At 40.7% G+C, this 23,748-nt stretch overlaps 1 protein-coding gene across 5 annotated transcripts; it reads right to left on the bottom strand.

Moving 5' to 3' along the window:
* Positions 1-462: 462 nt before the first annotated feature.
* On the bottom strand, positions 463-22,757 carry LOC138742591 (palmitoyltransferase ZDHHC19-like). Of its 5 annotated transcripts, none has more exons than XM_069897205.1 (9): positions 22,549-22,757; positions 18,667-18,788; positions 17,756-17,901; positions 12,946-13,118; positions 10,882-10,984; positions 9,039-9,153; positions 7,040-7,103; positions 885-960; positions 463-635 (listed from the first exon to the last, which is right to left on the bottom strand). In XM_069897205.1, the coding sequence occupies exons 1-8, from the start codon at positions 22,650-22,652 to the stop codon at positions 891-893; spliced, it is 897 nt and encodes a 298-aa protein (XP_069753306.1). In that variant the 5' UTR covers positions 22,653-22,757; the 3' UTR covers positions 463-635; positions 885-890. The 5 variants fall into 5 exon arrangements, with proteins under 5 accessions (XP_069753306.1, XP_069753305.1, XP_069753308.1 ...); XM_069897204.1 differs by having other exon boundaries at positions 9,039-9,127; positions 22,549-22,756; XM_069897207.1 differs by lacking the exon at positions 10,882-10,984 and having other exon boundaries at positions 9,039-9,127; positions 12,909-12,953.
* Positions 22,758-23,748: the final 991 nt, after the last annotated feature.

The raw sequence follows: 23,748 nt of genomic DNA on the forward strand, positions 1-23,748 counted from the left end.
TGTATTGTTTTAATGCTGCTTTTTTTCTTGTTTTATATGTTCTTGTATGTTGTATTTGTGAGTACCGCAGTTGCGTTTTTAAAACTTTGTTGCGTTTTATTTCACAATGACATTAAAGTACTTACTTACTTACTTACTTACTTACTTGAACAGTTGAAACACTTTCTGAATGTAAAACCTTAGAGTTATAATTGTCGCATTCAATTTGGCTGGAAGTGAATTGGTAAAAGGAAAGGTTTTTCAAACTTTATTAGCAGAGACGACTGTTGACAATTCAGAAGTGTAGAGAATGCTACATTTTTCTTGCCTGAGATTTCACCATCACATTTTTTGGGCATGGTTGTAAAATCTGTATCTGCAATCAGCCATCTTGGCAGAGTGAATTTACTACTTCTGATATTCCCAGCTGGTCAACATAACAGAAATGGAGAAAGACAAAGGACAGACCCAGGAGAGAGAAAGTAATAATTCTGATCTTTATTTTCTTTCCCTAGTCACAGATCCTCACTCTAAGAAATCACAATAGACATCTTGTACATCTGACCTGCATTGAGAGCTGCAATAAATGGCTGGCATTGTTTCAGAGAACTTTCAGCGTTGTGCCTTATGGTGGGAAGGGACACGCAGAGTATGACCTGGAACACAAATACAAAGAAATCACTTTTAATTCAGTGCGGCCAAATTTCTGTTTTAATACCTGGAAAGAAAAAGATTGGTTTTAATCAAGAATGCTGTGACTTTTAATTTTGGTCCTTAATTTCAATTTGCATGCCAAACTATTGTTCAAAGCATTGCAACCTAATAAGGTAATTATGACCTTAAATTTAAAAACAGATAAAACATAAAGCAGTCGCTTCAGAACATGCTTTTTAAATCCACTGTACCTTGAATCATCTTTGAGATAATTTCCTTTTTCTTTGCCTTCTTGGATGCCTTGAGTTTTTCAGTTTCCATGCTAGCCTATAAATGCAGTAAGGGTATTCAGAGAACTAGAATGCTGCTTCATTTAACTTTTCAAAGGCCAATTCAGGGCATTATCAGCTAATACAAACTGGTAGTATTGGAACTTACCTTGACAACTATTAATGGACCCAGCCTCACTATTATTTTTCTCTTTTGGGCAAAATATTTCCTGAAGGGTACTTCAGAATCTGGAGGAAGCATTATAGCCATCTCTCTCACATACTTAAACTGCAAACAATAAGGTCTTTCTCTGCAATCTCTCTGTAATCTCTTCCAGGTCATGATACCAGGATCCTCTGGCTCATATCTGAATTTAATTCTTCATCATTGACACTCATGTCCTCAGCTATCAAGGCCCCATGCTCTTGAAATCCTTCCCAAGATCAATTGCTCTTTTCTCATTGATAACTGCATCTTTGATAAAACATTTGATTGTTCTCAGACATCACCCTCTATTGCTAGATTACAATTTATTTATTTATTTATTTTTTCACACCATAAATCACAATAGCCATGATATACACTTTTTTCTTTTTCACACATTTACAGTGACTTTTTCTCCCCCCCCCTCCCTCCTCCCAAGCCACCCCCCCACCCCCCCTCTCAGATTATAATTTATTTTCTTTATGAAGAAGCACTTAGATATGTTTTGCTGAATGAGTTGTTACTTAAATTGAAGTGGTTTTTATTTGTCATCCATGAATGATCTTTCACTCTGCTAGAATCTTTGCAATTTTTCCAAAACATAATATTAAAATTTCAAGACGAAAACTGATTAATGTGGTATTGAGTTTAAAAAGTTGGGCATCTATATCAGAATCAGGAATAGCCAGTGTGAAAATTAAAAACAATAAAAGAATGAGGATTTTCATCCTCTGCAAAGATTTTTATTTTAAGTAATAAAGAAACTTGGGTTATTTTGGTCGTGGTGCAGCCATTTTTTTGTTTCTAACCCGAGGTGCAGCATTCATCTCCAACTCCCTCTAGTGGTCAGGAGTATCACTAGCACTCTATCACCACATTCTCTTTCCTTAAGATGTTCAATGCAGCAACATTATACACTAATACAGTATTCATTTCAATTTAAAGTTTAACACCAATATAAACCCAAACATCAGGAGCACAAACTTTTTAAGTGTGCATTTCTTTTTCTTTTAGAGATTGAACCTGTCAGGTGGTTTTATGATGTTTGTAGATCTTCTCCACACAGGTGCATGTGTTGGCTCTGCTGGTCCACTACTGTCTAGCACTGGTGGGGTTTCCTCTGTTCCTGTGCAGGCTCTTTCGATTCCTCCTCAGGATGTGACCATCCTCTGTTCCGACAGTATAGATTCTTCGATTTACTTTCTCCAGAACAGTGACCTTCTTGTCCCAGGTGTTGGAATCTCGGAGTCTCACTGTGTCATGTTGTGCCAGTGGCCCTAAGCTTCTTGCTGACTTCTCATAGTTTGCTTTTCCAGAGATGAGGAAATTCTAAAAGACATCCTCAGTCAGGAATATCGGCCAAATGGTGTATTGAATGTATAGTATTTTGTGCTATCTTCATGCACAGAAGCCCTGGGATTAGTCCAGTTGAGTGAAAAACTTTGCACCAACCATCTCACTTGTAATTTCATCCCTGGTTGGAATCTGATAATGTTTCCTCTTTATATTGGCATTCAAGTCTTTTGGGTCCATGCACACACGTAGGTCACTGTTCTTCTTTTTGACACACACCATGGAATTCACCCATTCTGAGGGCTCCTCCACTTTATGGAATGTCATTTGGTCAAGTTCCTGCTTGAGCTTTTCTTTTAGTGGCGATGGAACCTGCCTTGGGACATGCACTACTGGCTGTATATCCTCTTTTAACTGTATCTTATAACTAAACACTAAACCCCTTGAAGATGTCTGGAAATTGATCCAGTATTTCCTCTAAGCTGTTTCATGCATTGGCACTGTTAATGTGGTCCACCCTCTTGACTAGGCTTCAGCTTTCACATGGTTTGTCACCAAGCACTGAGTCATGTCCATCTGGAACTACAGCAAACCTGAGGTGGTGCCCTCTATTTTTAACTTTCAACTTTAGTCTACATGTACCTTTCGTGCCAGTGTGCTATCCATTGTAGGCCTTAAGTTGAATAGAATTTGGATGGATTTATGGCATTATCTTCATTATCTTCGCGCTCACAGATCAAATTAGCCTTTGCCCCGTGTCCAGTTTGAAAGGAATATCTGCTCCATTTGCATGCAATGACACAGTCCACTTGTCCTGCTCGACTCTGTTCACACTTGGCTTTTCAGCATCTTTTAGTTTGAAATCTTCCTGCACCATCATGCCCACAAAGAATGCATCACTGAGGGCAGCTTCTTTTATAGTGTGCACACTTTCACTTCTGATTTGTTTCTCTTTAGAAAAACATTGCTTTTCATAGTGATTCTGCCCTTTGCACTTGTTACAGACTTTTCCATAGGCTCGGTATTGTTTTGGTGCATGTTGAGTGCCACATCGTTTACAATTGAATGTGTCTCCATCTTTTTGTTGTTTCCTATGTCTCATTTTATGGTTATGTGCACATCCAGACACTATAGCTATGGCTATATCTTCATATTCACTGGCTTTTGCACTCTCAACAAACTTTTTCATGCGTTGCAGAGCTAATTCACTCATATGGCATATCTTCACAGCTCCAGTTAAGGTAAGCTCTGTCTCTTGTACCAACCTTTCTCTCACTTTCTTATCAATAATTCCGAACCAAATTTTATCACAGATCATTGAATCTTGCACCAATCCAAAATTGCATGTTCTTGCTTTTAGTTTCAAGTTCATTGAGAAAGTATCGAAGCTCTCTGCCTGCGCTGCAGCTGCACATGAATGCGAAATACGAACCTTTCGAACACTTCATTTTTCTTTGATGAGCAGTGTTCATCAAACATCTCAATAACCTTGTTGAACTTGCCCTGTTCTTCTGCCTCAGCAAAAACAAATGTGTTGAAAACCTTTAGTATTTGAGGTCGGCCATGGTGAGTATAAGTCCAATTTTCCGTCCATCAAGTTTGCTATCAAGTCCAATGATAGTGTGAATCATTGTTTGAACAACTGCCACTCGTGGTTGATGTTCCAAGACCAATTCTCCATGTTTCCTGCTAATAGCAACTGATAAACAGTCCTGGTACCATGTGATATTTCTTTTAAGTAATAAATATACTTTGGATCTTTTATATTAACTATATTTTATTAACAACTCATGACCTCATGGTGCAGCCATTTTTTGTATCTAAACCGAGGTGTAGTATTATTCCCTCTAGTGGCCAGGAGTAATACTAGCATTCTACCACCACACTTAGTTCCTCAATAAATAAAAACCATGTCTCATGAAGCATATGATCAAACCTGGGACTCAATTAAAGCTAGCAATCTTTACTATTAAACATTTACTTTTCACTTACAGGAAGCATTATGATCAGTGTGAAATCAAACTCATGTGAAAAGCATCTATGCACATCAGAAAAGTTCTAGTGTGGGTTCTTTTCAGTGACTTAACTTCTGCATCAAAATGTATTGACTGAAAATGTAAAAAATAAATTAAAATAGGGAGGACTAAAAACTCCAACACAATTTAGAAGATGTCCTTGTCTGTCTAAACAAATTCAACATGTTGCTGAGCACCTAAATCTGACCTTTTTTTAACCATTTTATGAAGAGTTTCTACAGCTCTACTTCATCAGGATAAAAACAGGCTGGTGTAATTTGGACTAAGATGTAGTCGATGAAATTTAAAACAAAAATATATAAAGTGTTACACTCCTAAAAGAGGATAATCAATGCAAGATTAGAAGTACAGAAAGAGAGAAACATTGGAGAATATGACATAAATAATTGAATTTGGCAGGGCAGCTTGATAAAGTGTTTAGAAAAATACATAGTGTTGACAAAAAAAACGAGAAAGGAAATTTAAGATTGGAAAAGTCGATATTGATGCTGTCTGGTTGATCTAGCATCCAAATCAACTTTTCTAATTTCCGGTAACACCTCCCCCCATTCTTTTGCTTTCCCTTATCCATCTGATTTGCTTCCTCTAGCTTCTCACCCCCTTCCTTCCCTATCATAGAGCATCTTTTTCCATGCTCTCACCCCTTCCCCATCACATCTCAGCTCATTTCTCTTCTTCACCCTCCCACTATATCTACCTATCACCTGCTAGTTTGTACTCCTCTTTCACAGTTTTCTGCACCTTCCCCCCCCCCCCCCAACCCCCAACTCCACCTTCTTATCCAGGCTTCTGTCTGATTTTCAGCACTCCTGAACAAGTGCTCAGGGCCGAAACACCAATTCCCTTTTGCTTTCGATAGATGCTGCATGACCTGCTAAGTCTCCCCAATTATTTTTTGTACTGCAGATTTCTTTACCTTTTTAAGAAGAACTTTGTTAATTGCAGCAAACAGAGTTGATAAGTAAACAAAAATTGAAGTAACAAATAAGTGGAGGATAGTTACATGACAGAAGTGAGGTGTGTTACATCATTGATCTATTCGAAACTCTAGACAGGATTTACAGTATATACATTCTCTAATCAGCCGGATTCTGGCCTGAGAAACTCAAAATCTGAATCCACTGTTTCATCTTTTATCTGCTCTTGTTCTTACTTTCCTCCTATTTTCAATGGTCTCAACTTCTACCTGTCTCTCCACCTCTCCCTGCTTCTGTCCAATACCCCATCACCTCTTAGCCCCTTCACAGCTTCTGTTCCCCTCACCCCCATTACATCTAATATCACCCTTTCCTAGTTTAATGTCAATACTTGGTTCTGACCTGAAACATTGACTTTTCCATGATTGCAGCCTAACCCAGCTTCTCAGTGTTTGCTCTGGATTCTGGCCTAATTTGATGGTGTCATTGTATCCAGTTATATCAAACAAATGGGGCCAACAGATTGCACAGGACAAAGAAGATTTTGCTTCCTAAACATTTCTGGCTGTATTTTATGGATTTTGGGCTGATGATGATGAAAATTACCTTATAAATTTCCTATCCTGTCATGTACTGTTCCTCTTGCATACTTTTTTTCAGATATAACCTATGTGATAGTACAGATTCTATCACCAATGTGTATTTGTACAGATTGTAGTGTAGGATAACTGTGATTGGCTGAGAGTGTAGCCACACCTACTGGCAGGTCTTAAAGGATTGCTCCTAGCCAGACCAGGTCATTCTGGACTGGTTGACCTACTTGTGATATGCTCCATTCTTTTAGTTAATAAAAGCCTTGGTTTGGATCAACAAGTCTTTGGTTCTTTCGACGTGCTCTACAACCTATCTTAATGAATTCCTGTCATATTTTATGTATATTGTCAACAAAGCAAACTGTCCAAGCATGCTTGGGCATGCACTCAGTGCAGGGGCTATGCAAATATTGTCTTCGGCCTGGAAGGCATTAAAGATGCTGCTGAGAATTTTCTTGGCAACTATAGAACACCAAATTACATGCTTGACAACAAGCTTCAAGGATACAAAACCACGAAGTACAACATGTCATTGAAAATTCATTTCTGCATTCGCACTTGGACATCTTCCCTGCTGATCTTGGTGCAGTCATAGACGAACATGGTGAAAGGTTTCACCAGGACATTGTGACCATTGAAAAGCAGTACTGAACCCATCAATGCTGGCCAACTATTCTTGGAAACCCACACAAGAGGAATCAGATGCTGAGTACAAAAGAAAATCAGTGGCCAAATATTTTTAGGTCAGTTGAACTAACACAATGTGTCAGCATCATTATGTGATTAAATATGCTAAATTCAAGAAAAGTTAATTTAATTTATCTCCAACTTCCTATGTGATGCAACAAATCTGAAATTATCTTTGTGTTCAGCTTGAACTTGTCTATCATAATCCCGAATTTGTTTTAAAGAAGCAAACCTTTTGAAAAAAAGTGTTGTCCATTGTCCAACATTCTATTCAACCAATCTGCTATCTTCTTCTCTGACACATACGTGAGGGCGTCATGCCTTTTATATGAATGTATTGCATGTAATGTATAGGAATGTTTGGCAATGTTAATTTTGCAGAACCTATGTACAGGTTTCCACTAACTTGTTGTGAATCTCTCTTCCTTGACGTTCTTTTTGTTTCCAACTTCTTGAGTGATCCAAGGTACCTAAAAGGTTAAATCAAACAGTAACCAAATAAATGACAACTGCTCCAGGTTGGACTGGATTACAGAATCTTCAGTGCATTCCATAATACTCTGTAATTTTTACGAATTGAAAAAAATTCTGCTGAATTCTAATCTTGTCCGCTCACTCGGTTTTTAGAAAACTTCAGCTCATTTGTTGAAATTCTAAGAAGGTAACAAATGCCACTCATGCCAATATTTAGACATATGTTTGATATTTATCTCAAAATGTAAGATTGCATTATTATTTGGATCAGATGTATGGGGTTAAAAATGAACACAGATGATAAACTAATCATCGGCCTAGATTTTGTGGGAAATGTTGGTAGTTCAACACTTCACCTCTGGTGTTCACTGGAAATACTTAGCTGCACGGGAAGCATAGTATGATGGAGTTTCTCAGTACGGAATCAGACCCTTATTTCATTTGCCTGCGTTTGGCCCTTTTCCCTATAATTCATTCCTATCCATGTGCCTCTCGATATGTCTCTTGAACAGCTTGTCCCATATACCCACAAATATCTGAGAAAGAAAAGCCCCTCAGGTCTTTTTAAAATTCTATATCCTCTCACCTTAAAGCTACGCTCCTTGCCTGGGAAAAGACTATGACTATTTACCTTGTCTATGCCCCTCATGATTCTATAAACCTTGGTAAACTTCCCCTTTAGCCTTCGATGCTCCAGGAAGAAAATTCCCAGTCTATCCAGCCTCTCCTTATAACTCAAGCCCTCCAGTCCCGGCATCATCTTCATGAATCATTTTTGCTTCCTTTGCAGCTTAGTGAAATTTCTCTTATTTTTGGAAAACCAGAACTGCACACAGTTCTCCATATGAGCTCCCAACAGATGTAACATGACATACCAACTCCTGGAGAAACTTTGCTTCTCCTTTCACCAATGCTCCCTGACCTTCTGGGTACTTCCAGTGCTGTTTTTATTTCTAGCCATTGCAGTTTTTTTTAAAAAAATCATTAACTTAGTACATGGAGTTTGACATAAAGGAGCAGAATGAACTCAAAGCATTCAGATATTAAGGTTTTAAAATGTTATCTGCATTTTTAAAAAATGTTTTAGGGTTACCTGCCGGCTCCTGATAACTGGTTGTCACTTGACTGACCCTAGACACTGCAACATCAAGCTCTGAAGAACTTCAAGGTAAGTATCATTGTACTCATGGAAGAAGATCTGAAATCTGGGAGTTTGGTGGGGAAGAGTGTTGAAAATTGTATCCCATGCTCCATGCTGTTACTGGTTTATTTCTCAATATAAACTACTGGATAACACCCAGACCAGTTTCCCTTATAGACAACACTGAATCAACCTTGTTGCATGCTCCCTTCATATATTGATAGTCCCGCAACAATTAAAAGCTGAAGGTTGCTTTAGTTTTTATAAATGCTCTTTGGATGAAAAAATGAAATAAGGTAAACTCCTTCTCAGATGTGCATTATATGGCCATGAATTTTTAAAAAACACTGCTTTATTGTGCTTAAATATGCCCGTGGAAGCACATTCTAAATCCACACAAGTAAAAGATTTGAAGAGAAGGAGAGAGAGAAAGAAAGAGAACAGGAGTAGGGTCGGCCTAAAAACTTGGCCATAGAATATCTCTGGGTATCAGGTACTTTAGTTAGTATGAAACACTAGAATAGAAATCTATGTGTTTACTTTACAATCTGACTATTCATAGATGTATCACTTTTCTGAATTTACAATGACTGTTTGCAATTCTGACTTAAACAGAGTGGATTATTTTATCCAGCAAGGTGCAATTGTGGCTGATGTTCAGAGATGTTTGGTGCTAACTACCAAACCAAAATTTCTCCCCAAAGATTTTTTTTTGCATTGAAACAATTTTCTGGCATAGATAACATGAAAGAAATCAGGTATTCTTGAGCTTATACATTTATAAACCCACCTTGGCGCAATACGACCACAAAGGACAATGAAGAAGTTTCTCTTCCAACCACGAGTGAAGGGGTTTGTTCTATCTTCCTCTTTATTGTACTGTCAGAAAGGGGGATGTCATTGCTCTAAGAGGTAGATTTAATTTAAAATAAAAAAGTTCAGAGACTACTGGCTTGTTGAGTCACTGGTGTGAAGACAATTTTCCAAGCTTTCTTGCCAATTGTCAGTTGGATTGTAGTGAGTGTAGAGACTAGGGGAGATATTGCTCTAAATAATTTAAGCAAACCACCCTCCACTGAAAGTGATGCTGATGAACACAGCAGCTAAAACAATCGTCCAAGAAACAATTCAAATGACAACCATCAATGCTAGAATTGTCAACCATTATAATGTCTGTACCATCTAGGCAGCTCCCATTAGTCGGTTATTACATCATTTATGGAATACCATAATTGAAATGTAGTCAAAAGGATCCATTAAACTTCTTAAAATGGAATTATCTGTCCTGGGTTTAGTGCCGGAGTGTAGAAAAACTGCATTATCCTACACTCCCATGATGCATATTTTTTTCTAATTTTACTTTAATTGAAGCGATGGTTGTTGCTTTTGGCAAAAGAGCAGTTAAAAAAAATAGCTTTAATGGTAGAGTTTTAATGGTAGACTCCATTAGTTTAGCCTTTGAATTCATGGGAATGAAAGACTAAGAATTATTTACTGACCTTCCATTTCAACTCCACTATTTTACAGTTCTACCATAATTGGGGCAGCAGTGTCAGTTTAGCGCTACGCTAATACAGAGCAAATGACACGTGTTGGAAACTGGCGCTATCTGTAAGGAGTTTGTATGTTCTCCCTGTTTCTGCGTGGGTTTCCACCGGATGCTTTGGTTTCCTCACTTCAAAATGTACCTGGGTTGCAGATCAATTGGGTGTATTTGGGTGGCACTGGCTCATGGGCCTGGAAGGGCCTGTAACTATGCTGTTTCTTTGAATTTAAATTTAAATCTACATAAGTAAGTTCCTTCTCATCTTTTCCCCATAATTAGTGACAGTTTAAATTGATGACTGCTCACCTCCTCATCATAAAAGGATATCTCACTCTTACATATTCTATAAAGAATCGAATAATTTAAAACGAGTTTTTTTTCTCAGCCATGTCTCCAACATAGGCAAGGTTAATGGTTGAAAGACAGATGTCTGGCTCTTTGGAAGTATAGACTATTTTCTCCATCACAGTTTAACACTTGTTGAGGGGTATACCCAAGTTCAGTATGCTCACATTTGGTGTTAAGGTGAGGAGCAGGAACATTATCTATTTAATTGCTTGAATGCAGCCATGAAGGTGTAAATAATAATCCACATTAGCAACCTCAAAGCAAAAAAAAAACAGCTGGAGAAACTTGGGAGGTCATAGAACATCCATGGAGGGAAATGGGATAGTCGACTTTTTGGGTTGAGACTCTTTGCTTGGACTGAAAGAGTTGAGATAGCCAGTAAAAGAGATGAGGAAGGAAGGCGAGGTAAGAACTGCCAAGCAATAGGTGGATCCAAATGAGGAATGGTTGACTGGATGATTGAGTCAAATGGAGGAGGAAAGGGTGGAGATAGTGTGACAGGTTGGGAAATAAGTGGAGACAAGGACTGTAGGTGATGGAATCTGATAAGGAAGGCAAAAAATGAAAGGATGTTGGATAAATGGGAAGAGTGGGGAGAGGGGATATAGAAGGAGGAGAGTGTGGGTGATGAACAAATTCTGTAGTATAAGACAAGAAGGAAAAAAGCTTTTGTTAAAGAGAGAGAGAGAGAAATTGGAAAAATGAAATTGAATAAAAACATTTCTATCTCATTTTTTACCTTTTCAAACATGGTTACTCCCAACGCAATGAATTCAGTATGAGCTCCAAACAGGAAAAGCACAGGGAAGAGGAAAAAAGTGATTGGAACCAGAACAGCATAGCTGAGAGTTAACTTTAAGGAAAATACACAGATGGGAAGGACTTTAATCTACATACAGCTGACGTATGGGAGCATTGAGCAACATGAGGTTACACTATATACCTGAAATAATATTTAATGAAGTTCAATCAGTTGATGCCAAAAGTTCTCTCTCACTGTTCTGTGACTCAAGAATTGGAGTTTAGAAATTTTCCCAAACTAAATATGATCACATGGTACATTTTTAATCCTCGATCTTGGGAAGGAGATTCTTCCTATTCATTTAAGGATCTTGATGTTCCAATGCTGATACTTATTATCTATCTCAAATTGTTGTGGAACTGAAGAGCCCGTTAAAGGTCAACCGCATGGGTAGATTTTAAGTCACACATCAGCCAGACTGGATGAAGATTTCCCTCCCACAAAGATTTTTTTTAAAAATCTTGTTGTTTTGCAGCTACTATCACTGAGTTGAGGCTTATTTCAATTCAGCAGTATTTTAATTACTTGAATATGGTTGTGATCTGGATAAATGGTGAAGCATACCCTGAAACACCTAGACACAAGGACACTGCAATGATGTGAACCCAGTCCTCTATTATGTTCTCACCACACTCATGACTGTACAGCCAAATAGCCTTCCACTCCATCTTCAAATTATCTGACAGCATCGCAGTTATTGGCCAAGCATCCAATAACGATAAGCTGAAATGTAGAAAGGAGATTGAAAGTCTAATGGCATCAATGTCAATAAGGTGAAGGAGATGATCAAAAATTTCAAGGAAATAAATAGAGACCACACTCCTGTCCACATCAATGGCACTGAAATGGAGAAAGTAGATAGCTTCTAGTTCATAGGAGTAACATTTCTAATGACCTGTCCTGGACCAAACATGTTGCTGCAACAATCAAGAAAGCCTCAAATTTTTGGAAGACTCAGGAAGTTCGGCATGTCCCCTATCTCACTAACAACCTGGGCAGCATGATTAGCGGTTAGTATAACACTGTCACAGCACCAGCAAGGTGGATTAGAATCTAGCACTGTCTGTAAAGAGTTTGTACGTGTTTGTGTGGGTTTCCTCTGGGCACTCTGGTTTCCTCCCGCCCTTCAAAATGTATGGCAGTTGTAGGTCAATTGAGTGTATTTGGGCAGAAAGGGCCTGTTAATATGCTGTGTGTCTAAATTATAAAGATAAAACTTCTGTTGAAACATACTTGTTAGATTCAACACCGTGGTATGGGAGATACTCTGCCCAAGACTGAAAGAAGCTGCAGAAGTCGGTGATTGCAGAGTGTCCTGCAAACTTTCATCCACTGTATGGATTCCATCTACATCTCCCACTGCCTAGGAAAGGCATCCAACCTACTGAAGGGCCCATCACACCTTAGATACCCTCTCTTCCGCTCCTCCCATCAGGAAGAAGGTTCAGGAGTATGAAGTCATGCACCACAGGCTCAAAGACAATTTACTCCCTTCAATTATCAGGCTCCAGATCACAACAGTGGTCTCATGCTGCCCTTGCTTTTACTAACTAATCTTTTTTCATTGCAACTGTATACTGCATAACTATGCTCCTGTTCTTCTACTTTATGAATGAATGCTGTATGAATGGTAGAGTTAACTTGTTAGACTGCTCACAGAAATACATCTCTCACTGCACTGGGTGTAACATGACCAATAAATTTAAACTTGACTGGGTCTAAAAGACCGTGCAGCCTCTTCCTGCTCCCAACTTATCTTTTTTGTTTATGTTTACACTTTTAGTGAGAGTGAAAACTGGCAATTTTTATTACGAGCAGCTGTATGTTTACATCAATTTTATGTGTAGTTTACAAAATAAAAATGTCCACTCTGACAGGATGTGTTGTTGAGAATAAGTATCTGCAAACTTCTTCTATTGTGGGAATACTGTGCATCGGGACCACCTGATTTCTCACTCACTCACTGTGCCAGTCCCAGCTCCGGTCAGAACGAAAGGATACGTAGCGCTCTTCTCCACCATTATTGGTTCATTGTAGTTGATTATAAGGTACATGAGACAGGACCCCAAAATAGTCAGCATGTAAATAGCAAGAAAGAAGACAAAGAAGAAAAAGAAGCGGTAATTCCTTCTCCCAACACAGTTATTCACCCATTTACAATGGTGGTCAAAATCCTGAAATAAGAAAAAGCATATTTCAGCTTTAATTACTTTACATCTCTTTATGTACCTTATTATGGTAGAAAGATCCCTCACTGGTCACCAATGATAACCTATTTATCCAATCAGTGGCACAGAGACTTTGAAATGTCCTGATTGCTCTAGTCGAATGGTGGAAGAGGCTCAAAAGGACAAAGATAGTTCATTGCATCATGGTGAACTAAATAGTTTGGCTTAACCCTGAGGGAGGTTTTACCTTGCAACCATCAGGCTCCTGAACAAACCCCACAACAGAGCTCTCATGCTGCCCTTTTTCATTGCAACTGTAATTGGACTCTCGCCCATTGACTTTATTTGGCTGTAGGGATGTTAGAATTGACCTGTTACAGAGCTCGAGGAAGAACCCATCTCACAAATAAATATGAATGAATGAATCCGAGGATGCATGCTTAACTTAGAACATAGATCGGTACCAAACTGGAGCAGGCACTTGGACCACAATATTTGTGCTGACCATGATGTGAAATTAAATTAATCCCATCTGGCTGCATATAGGCTTTATCTTCCATTTCATGCCTGATCATGACTTGTACCTGTCTAAAAGCTCCTTAAAACTTACTGTCACCAGCCCTTCTGGCAGCACATTCCAGGTACCTACTACTCTCTGTTAAAAACTTGTTTTGCACATCTCCTTTGATGATTCTGTTTGAACTGAATCTGGCAGCGTGAACAGTCGTGGGCTGAACGCACAGCTCTGAGCTCAGTGTGATGAGGTTTCGCTGCTAACTCAGACTGACTGGGGTTGTTTAGTCTGAAAATCCAGGTTCCAGTTGCAGGGAGAGGTGTTGAGTCCCAGCAAGGACAGTTTATCCACCAGCCTCTGAGGTATGATTATGTGGAACCCTGACCTGAAGTCAATGAACAACAGCGTGGTGAATGAGGCATCATTCTCTAGGTGGATCAGGATGTAATGAAAGCATCAGGGCTATAGCATCATCTGTTTGACCAGTTTGTATGCTAGGCAAACTGGAACAGGCCCAATGTCATTGGAAAATGGGATCTGATGCATTCCATTACCAGTTTCTCCAAGCACTTCATAATGGTTGAGGTCAGTGCCACTGGGCTTTAGTGAGATGTTAAAGATGTTCATTAGGACTTCCATCAGCTGGGCCACATAGTATGTTGTCTGGTCCTGCGACTTTCTATGGGTTCACCCTGGACAGGGTCCTCAGCTGCAGCCATGCAGAGTGCCTATTCTTCAGGGGGAGTGTGGACTTTCCTCACTGTCATATTTTTTTTTCTCATCAAGCTGCTCATAGAAGGTATTCAACCTGTCAGGAAGCAAGGCATTATTATCGCTGACCTCGCTATGTTTTGAATACCCTGCCACATGTTGCCGGTGTCACACAAGTATCTGTGGATTCTCTATGCATACCCATGCTTGGCCTTCCTGATTGCATGAAAGAGATCAGCCCTTGCTGATCTGAATCCCATCTTGCCAACCGATTTAAAGGCAATTTCACACATTCTGAGCAATGCACGAACCTCTGCATCTAGCTACTAGTTTTGATTTGCCCTGGCTGGGGAGCATTTCATCACTCTGACATTCTCAATGCATTTGTCTATATAGCTAGTCACTGAGCTCACACATTCATCAATGTTGAAATGGTCCATGTAGGTGGCCGTGGCCGCCTGACTGAATCCGCTCCAGTCCATGGTTTTGTAGCAGTCCTGCAGCGCTGCTGTGTGTCCCTCTGGCCAGGTCTTGATTTCCCTGTGAACCGGTTTAACTAATTTTACCAGTGGTCTGTATACAGTGATTAGCAAAATGAATAAGTGGTCTGAGTATTCAAGGTGGGGTGTGGTAGAATGTAAAATTTGTAGAATGTAGGATCACATACAAAATCGGTGTTATATTGCTTAAAAGAAGCATTATAGCTCGTAAGTCATAGACATACAGATGCTATCACATGTGATTCCGTCTGAGCTTCTGGACTGATGTCTACACCAGTAGGCCTGTAAATGGTATTACCAGGGAATAATTGGGAGTGGATAATGCTGAGCTGTTTGACACTGCATTCTTCTCATCATATGGAGAATATTCCATTGTCCTCCTGACTTGTGAAATGTGGAAAGATGTTAGTGTCAAAAGGTGAATCTTCTTTCTTTGGCTTGGCTTCACGGACGAAGATTTATGGAGGGGGTAAAAAGTCCACGTCAGCTGCAGGCTCGTTTGTGGCTGACAAGTCCGATGCGGGACAGGCAGACACGGCTGCAGCGGTTGCAGGGGAAAATTGGTTGGTTGGGGTTGGGTGTTGGGTTTTTCCTCCTTTGCCTTTTGTCAGTGAGGTGGGCTCTGCGGTCTTCTTCAAAGGAGGTTGCTGCCCGCCGAACTGTGAGGCGCCAAGATGCACGGTTTGAGGCGATATCAGCCCACTGGCGGTGGTCAATGTGGCAGGCACCAAGAGATTTCTTTAGGCAGTCCTTGTACCTCTTCTTTGGTGTACCTCTGTCACGGTGGCCAGTGGAGAGCTCGCCATATAACACGATCTTGGGAAGGCGATGGTCCTCCATTCTGGAGACGTGACCCATCCAGCGCAGCTGGATCTTCAGCAGCGTGGATTCGATGCTGTCGACCTCTGCCATCTCGAGGTGAATCACTCACTGGAGAATACCCAGCTTCTGTCCTACTTGGGTGACTGAAAACTAAATGGTGGTGTGACCAGAGCTGTGGTGACAGCATTACTGCTGCTGCAAACCCGGGAGTGGAGAGTGGAGACACAGTGCTGCCTGGACCTAATGCTGACGGCTCTGTACAGGCTATAAACGCCCTGTTAACGGAGACAATGGTGTTTTACTTTACCAGCTCTGTACCCAAGATGGAAGTGTCTGTATTTGGCATAGCCTCAAGGTGTTGTAGACACCGGGGGAGGGGTGGGGGGGGGGGGGGTTTGGGGGCAGTAGACAGGTGCAGGGCACCAGAAAAGGGAGAATACCTCTCATTGTTGAGAAGTAGAGGAGACGACTCTACTGGACGGTGACTATGGTAGTGGACCAGGGAAGACTCAGTGGCTGAAGGACCCACAAAGGCTGCAGGCTGATGGCAACTTGAGTCGAAGAACTTGCACAGACTGGCAAGTTGCGGTCAGGTGACCTGCTTGGGGTGTGGACTTCTGGCAAATTTTGGTCAAGGGACCCACACGGGCTGTGGGCTGCTGGAAACTGGCTCATGGAATCAGGTATCAGAATTTGGATTAGAGAGGGTGCTGAGGGTCAGAAGGGCTCCCAAAGGGCGAGGGGGGTGGGGGAGGGGTGGGATGAAGGCTTCCTGATCCGGTGCTCGTGTTGTCAATGGATTGAACAAGAGTCTATGAGGCTGTAGAAGCTGCAGGAGTGCTGGGGATGAATTCTTGAACACTCAGTGACTCTGAAGCTTTTCTCTTTCTCTCTTACTGTAAGGGACAGCGTGAAATATTAATGGTGACTCTGTGCACCTTATGGTAGGCAGAAGCTAATTTCATGCAATATTTTATGCTCTGTAGAATTACATGACAGTAAAGGAACTTTGAACCTTAGTTTTGATTGAACACTGACTTCTCCCCAGGATTTTGATGGTAGGGACTCTAATGCCATTTAATGCCAAGGTATGTGGTTAGATTCTGACTTGTTGGAAATTATCATTATCGGACCCTTTTGTGGCATGAGTATGACTTACCTCTTAATAGCCTGTGCCTGAATGTTTTTTAGGCCTTGTTGCATAAAACATTGCAATCCAAAAGTATGACCTTGCCATAGCTTGGCAAGACTTTGCTTAGACCACTTCTGGAGCACTGCATATAGTTTAGGTCTCCTTATTTAAGGAAAAATATACACTAAGACCCCAGTTATCTGGAATTCAAGCATCCAGCAGCCTCAAGAAATTGGCAAAAAAAATTGCAAAAAAGGTAAAAAAAAACCCAGAAGTTTAAAATTGGTGCGCCTCACCATTAGTTCACCAATCAATGCAACACCTAATCTCAAGCGATCGGAAAATTCACCTATCTGGCATCCATCAATCCCCATAGGTGCCTGACACCAGGGATTTTAATGTAATTGCTATGCAGGATTTTCAGGCTGGAATACTGTGATTTCACTTAGTGAGGAACATTTTCAATATAATGGGGTGTTCACTCAAGATTGAAATAAGGGTTTTTTTCCCCCTCCAGGATGCTGTGCCATTTGGAACACCCCAGACTGATAGAGTTTTGGATTACAAGGGAATCAAGGGTGATTGGTGTCAGGGGGAAGAATGGAGCTGAGGTCAGCTATCAGAGCAGCCCTGATTATATTCAGTAGCAGAGAAGGTTTGAGGGACTGGTCCCTATTTCTTATTCTTATATTCATTATCTTCACTGAAAGCACAGAAGCTATTGATCATGGGCATTCATCCAATGACCAATTTCTTATCTGGAATAATCAAGCATGATTATATATCTGTAAAATAAATATTTCAGCTGATTTTTCAGTAAGGACCAAATATTTCTTTCAAATAAAAGAGAGGAGCATTGAAAAACAATAACAGTATGCTGAGGATAATAAGGTATGAAACATTTCTTGGGATTCACTTTCAAACTGTCTGCCCCACCCAGATGGTCCACTTTTGAGTTACTCACCTCGATACAAACATTGCAAAGTCTGCAGTGTGAACACCGGGGTGGTTGATAGAACTGACACACTTGGCACCATTTCAAATAAAATACTTTCCCATTGACCTTCACAACCTGAGGATCAAGATTCTGGTGCCTCGATATATCTGAGCCTACCATTAAAAAGAAAAAATGTTTAGAATTACTCTAGTTTGGAAATCTGAGCAGCAAACAAATGTATAGAGGCATAAAATGAGAGACTCCAAGTGAGATTCATAGATACCACATCCTTCTCATTTTTCACCAGAATGTAAAAACCCAATGGCAGTGGAGGAAGAGATAAACTTGTCCATGAAAATGCTCCAAGACTTGATCTAACCTTGGAAGGGCACGGTGAGGTGGATGCCAGTGACCTAAGTCCAATCCTATTCTCGGGTGCTCTCTGTGAGGATTTTGCATGCTCTCTGTGATCAGGTGGGCTTTCTTTGGTTGCTCCACTTTCCTCCCTTATCCTAAAGACTTGCCGGTTGGCCACTGTAAATTGCAACATACTTCGCATTCCAGGGCTCCAGCCTGAAACGCCAACCATTCTTCTCCTCCCACTGTTACGGCTCGGTCCACTGAGTTCCTCCAGCAGGTTGTCCTCAGGTCAACATGTGACCTCCCAAAGTAAATGTAACACCACCACAGACAACCCTCATCTGAAGAAACTATTGCTGACATTGCATACCGCTGGAATGCAGAATCTCCTGTAACAAAGTGACTTAAATGCACCTGAGACTGAAGTGCTTGCATCTTATTACCATTGCATCTTGGATTTTAGGTGGTTATGATGGGCTAAAAGCATGGGCTATGTTAGAAATTTTCAGACCACTCCTTTTAATAACTGGGATTTATAAGAATAATCTCATTCTAAATGAATGTGAAAAAAATGTTACCTTGCTGTAGGATTCCAGGATCCATGAAACTGGTGATAATGAAACTTGTGAAACAGGATAGGAACAAGATTCCAGTAATGATTGGGAGCAGCAGGGAAACATTAACGGCCAAGAAAGCACAACTGGAAAAGAGATACAACCATTTAAAAATCTGGAGTTGGAAAGACAGTGTGAAAATACGTGTTTGAAAAATTACCCATTTATCTGTTGATCAATGTTGCTGTCTTACTGAAAAAAAATTAATGGCAGTACTAAAAAAACTAAACAACAACCTCTCTCTCTCCCCACCCACCCTTGTAACTTCCATCGAGAGTCTCCGTTTCTCTCCTGCTTGGTTTCTGTTCAAACATCTATGGACAACTGTTGTGGATAATCACTTTTGGCCTCAGTGCAAGCTAGTCAGTGTGAGAAATATTAATTCAGTTTACTTCATTGATAATAATGCGAGCAAATGTACTATCCACAGTGTGTAATTCTTACAATAACTATTCCACCAGTGTATAACTTTACCAATTATTATTCTATCCTCTAAGTTACCAAGGAGTCAATGATTAGATTTGCAAGGATGGAAGAGTCATAATGTTATTTAAGAATTATTCAAACTGGCCACTCTTTCTAGACCCCAAATTTTACTTGCCAGAAACCAAATCTTGGTCCAAGTTTCTAAACATCAAAGTGCAAAAGGTAAAGATATGGTTAAATTATTGAACCGGCAACCATACCTTGGCATGACATCAGAAACCCTGGCAAATTTCTGCACATATGTGATGGAAAGTATGCTGACCAACTGCATCATGGTCTGGTATGGGGACATCGATGCCTCCAACGTAAAACTCTGCAAACTCTGTCCAGGTCATCATGGGTAAACCCCTCCCCACCAATGAGAACATCTATTGCCATCGGGTGATCCATACATGCTCTGTCCTTGCTACTACAATCAGGAAGGAGGTGTAGGTGCCTCAAGACTCACACCACCAGGTGCCCCTTCACCATCAGACGCCTCAACAACAAACTCAATCAGGTACTTATTTAAGGAACTTTTGCACTTCATTGATTTTTTTTCTCTGTATGGCATAGTCAGTTTGTTTACATTTATTTATTTGTTTACATGTGTACATTGTGTCCAGTTTTTTCTGCACTGCCAATAAGTGGCAATTCTGCCTGGCCCACAGGAATAGGAATCTCTGGATTGTATGTGATGTCCTATATGTACTCTGACAATAAATCTGAACTTTCAAATCTCAAATCTCACCATGGTAGCAAGGGAATTTAATTCAAGTAAATACATAAACCAAGTACTAAACTTGGCCTCACTAAAAATTAATTATGAAATTACTGGATTTTCAGGAAATACTGTTTGGTTCACTAATATCCTTCTGCTATCCACACTCAACCTAAATGTGACTCCAGACTATGGTGGTGCCTCAGAACAGTTCTCTCAGGTTAGGGGAAGTTACAAATGGATAATAAATGCAGGCATTACCAGTGACACCCATATCCACTAAAAGAATGAAGAAGGCCAAAAATTGTCATTTGCATTGCCACTATGGATGGCAATCTCTTCGATCTGAGGCGCCTGCAAGCTCACACTAAGACACAAAAGCAACTTGTCCGTGAACCACTCTTTGCAGACGATGCCGCTTTACATAGAAACATAGAAACATAGAAGATAGGAGCAGGAGTAGGTCATTTGACCCTTCGAGCTTGCTCCGCCATTCAACGAGATCATGGCTGATCTTAAAGTTCAGTACCCCGTTCCCGCCTTCTCTCCGTAACCTTTAATACCCTTATACTGAAGAAATAGATCTAATTCCCTCTTAAATATATTTAATGAACCAGCCTCTACTGCCCTCTGTGGCAATGAATTTCACAGATTCACCACCCTCTGGGTAAAGAAATTCCTCCTCATCTCGGTCCTAAATGGTTTGCCTATTATCCTCAAACCATGGCCCCGGGTTCTGGATTTTAGTTGCCCATTCAGAGCCAGCTCTTCAGCGCTTGACGTCCTGTTTTGCGGAAACTGCCAAAATGTTTGGCCTGGAAGTCAGCCTGAAGAAAACTGAGGTCCTCCATCAGCCAGCTCCCCACCATGACTATCAGCCCCCCCCACATCTCCATTGGGCACACTGAACTCAAAACGGTCAACCAGTTTACCTATCTCGGCTGCACCATTTCATCGGATGCAAGGATCGACAACGAGATAGACAACAGACTCGCCAAGGCAAATAGCCCCTTTGGAAGACTACACAAAAGTGTCTGGAAAAACAACCAACTGAAAAATCTCACAAAGATTAGCGTATACAGAGCCGTTGTCATACCCACACTCCTGTTCAGCTCCGAATCATAGGTCCTCTACCAGCATCACCTACGGCCCCTAGAACACTTCCACCAGCGTTGTCTCCATTCCATCCTCAACATTCATTGGAGTGACTTCATCACCAACATCGAAGTACTCAAGATGGCAGAGGCCGAATGCATCGAATCCACGCTGCTGAAGACCCAACTGCGCTGGGTAGGTCACATCTCCAGAATGGAGGACCATCGCCTTCCCAAGATCGTGTTATATGGCGAGCTCTCCACTGGCCACCGAGACAGAGGTGCACCAAAGAAGAGGTACAAGGACTGCTTAAAGAAATCTCTTGGTGCCTGCCACATTGACCACCGCCAGTGGGCTGATATTGCCTCAAACCGTGCATCTTGGCGCCTCTCAGTTCGGCAGGCAGCAACCTCCTTTGAAGAAGACCGCAGAGCCCACCTCACTGACAAAAGACAAAGGAGGAAAAACCCAACACCCAACTCCAACCAACCAATTTTCCCTTGCAACCGCTGCAACCGTGTCTGCCTGTCCCGCATCGGACTTGTCAGCCACAAACGAGCCTGCACTTGACGTGGACATTACCCCTCCATTAATCTTCGTCCGCGAAGCCAAGCCAAAGAAGAAATATTTAGTAATGGAAATCAAAACTTGCACCATCTGTCAAATGAAGCAGAGAAAACCCTCGTCCAAGAAAATTAAAGCATTTTGGAAACTATAGTGCCACTTTGATATTCTCGATTGCTGTCGCTGCCCTATTCCTTATATGCAGAAGCAGGAATGTAGGGTCCACTTTAATCCAGAGAAGAGACTGTTCATTTTTACTGCCATTTTCCCCTTTCTTTTCATCCACTCTCCTTTCCCCTCTCTCTTGTGCTGAACATTTTCATTTGTGTTAAAGATTTTAAAAACAATTTAAATTTAGACATTCAGCACGGTAACAGGCCCTTTCGGCCCATGAGCCTGTGCTGGCCAATTACACCCAATTAACATACAAACCTGGAACATTTTGGAATGGTGGGAGGAAACTGGAGTACCTGGAGAAACCAATGCAGCTACTGGGAGTATGTACAAACTAATTCTAGACAGCGCCGGACTTGAACACCGGTTGCTGGCACTGTAATAGCGTTGCACTTACTGCTATGCTATATGATATGTAGCTTCCATACAAGTTGCAATGTAGCTTCAAGAACAGTTGTTTGAAGGTTTTGACCCTGTGGCTTAAGGGAATGGTGGAGAAGTCAAAAGGAGCTAATCACAGGTTTATTGTCCCAGAGGGATCTTATAATACACTTTGTATCACAATATTACCTCATCATGACAAGATCTGAGAAATTACTGGAACAGAAGTGATGCATGAATGTGAGAAACAGAATTAACTCTCCACAAGTTCTTTTCATCTACCATGAACATAATGGATTGAATGACTTCCTTCTGTCATAAAATTCAGCTTAAAGCCATCAATTATCACCATGGATAACAAATGATTTCTTTTTACTGCATCTGCTTTAATTGGCTTTCAAACCATGAGGATTAGTTCTACCCATATCAACCTCAGATTTTCTTACGGGAAAGTGAAAAACAAGCCACTGGATCCCAGGATCATACAGGTGGTAAAACAAGCCAGCAGGTTCCTGCGCAAAGCGAGTCTCCACCATTTTTTGCCATCCATTTTCCATTGCTACTAAACAGACTGGAGTTTGAGGCCATGGATTGGTAGGAATGCTATTTCTGTACTCCCCCCACTTGAAATGGCAGGGATTTGAACCACAAATACTGCATCACAATCACCGTGACCTAAGAGATTGTCAGAAGCTTCATCACTGCAGAAGTGTGTCACAATCACTCATTATCATTTCCACTGAAATCTATCACTAAGCTGATTCTCATTAATGATAGCAACTAAAATGTAGAGCATTGATTCAAGGTCCTTTAACCAAAAAGAATCAGACAACAGAAAGGAACTGAGAATTAGACAGGGTAAACAAGGTGATTATCACAAACCATCTTTCCTGTGGAGATGTGCTGCTTGCAGCCATCCATTACTCATGAGGTAGTGCTGACTTCTGTTCCATCCAAAGAGGACTTTTGGCAATGGAGGTTAAAGCCATTCTAAAAATTAAACTCAACAGACAAAACTCATAAGAATACTTTAAAATAATATTGACGTGATTTACAAAATGGCCAAATCTTTCTGGAAGTGGAAATCTGAGGGGAAATGGCGAGAGGTGGGATTTCCAGTGAGTTAGGTCAAGCCAGGTGAATTTTCTTTTTGTTTTCTCATATTACAGTGGGTAAATAAGCTAAGCGCTCACTAACATAATGACATTCAATAACTACCGAGAGGTGTTATACCAGAACCATCCCAAACCATGATATTTTACCAAGTCACACCACAACATTGATGAGCTGCTCCTCTAATCACTTTTACATGTTGCTGGTTATCATTGCACATTGAATGCATATTAAAGTAAGACCCCTGGTATCTGGAATCTATGGGATTAATAGATGGCGGATAAGTGTATTTTATGGCTGCTTGAGACTTACTCTTACAATACCTAACGAATACTGCATAAAAAATAAACCGTTCAAAAGGCAAAAATACTATACTGTACTTAGGCTGAACAAACTTCACTTGCATGAATATATAAACCTTAAAGTGTTTATTTTATTTTCAGTAACATTCTTTGAAAACATTTACCCATTGCTGCATCTGCAGGTTCACCCACCACCCCCCCCACCCACCAGAGAATCACCCAAAAGATGAA

This window comes from Narcine bancroftii, chromosome 9 (assembly GCF_036971445.1).
Source record: "Narcine bancroftii isolate sNarBan1 chromosome 9, sNarBan1.hap1, whole genome shotgun sequence".
NCBI classification, from domain to species: domain Eukaryota; kingdom Metazoa; phylum Chordata; class Chondrichthyes; order Torpediniformes; family Narcinidae; genus Narcine; species Narcine bancroftii.

Bases quoted from the DNA above. Each gene is read 5' to 3' on its own strand.
- LOC138742591 (XM_069897204.1), bottom strand. From the start codon at position 22,652: ATGGATGGCAAAAAATGGTGGAGACTCGCTTTGCGCAGGAACCTGCTG. The intron at 13,119-17,755 runs GTGAGTAACTCA...TTCTTATTTCAG, and splicing joins TTTGCAATGTTTGTATCGAG to GATTTTGACCACCATTGTAA. The intron at 636-884 runs GTACAGTGGATT...TTTGTGTTCCAG, and splicing joins TATCTCAAAGATGATTCAAG to GTCATACTCTGCGTGTCCCT.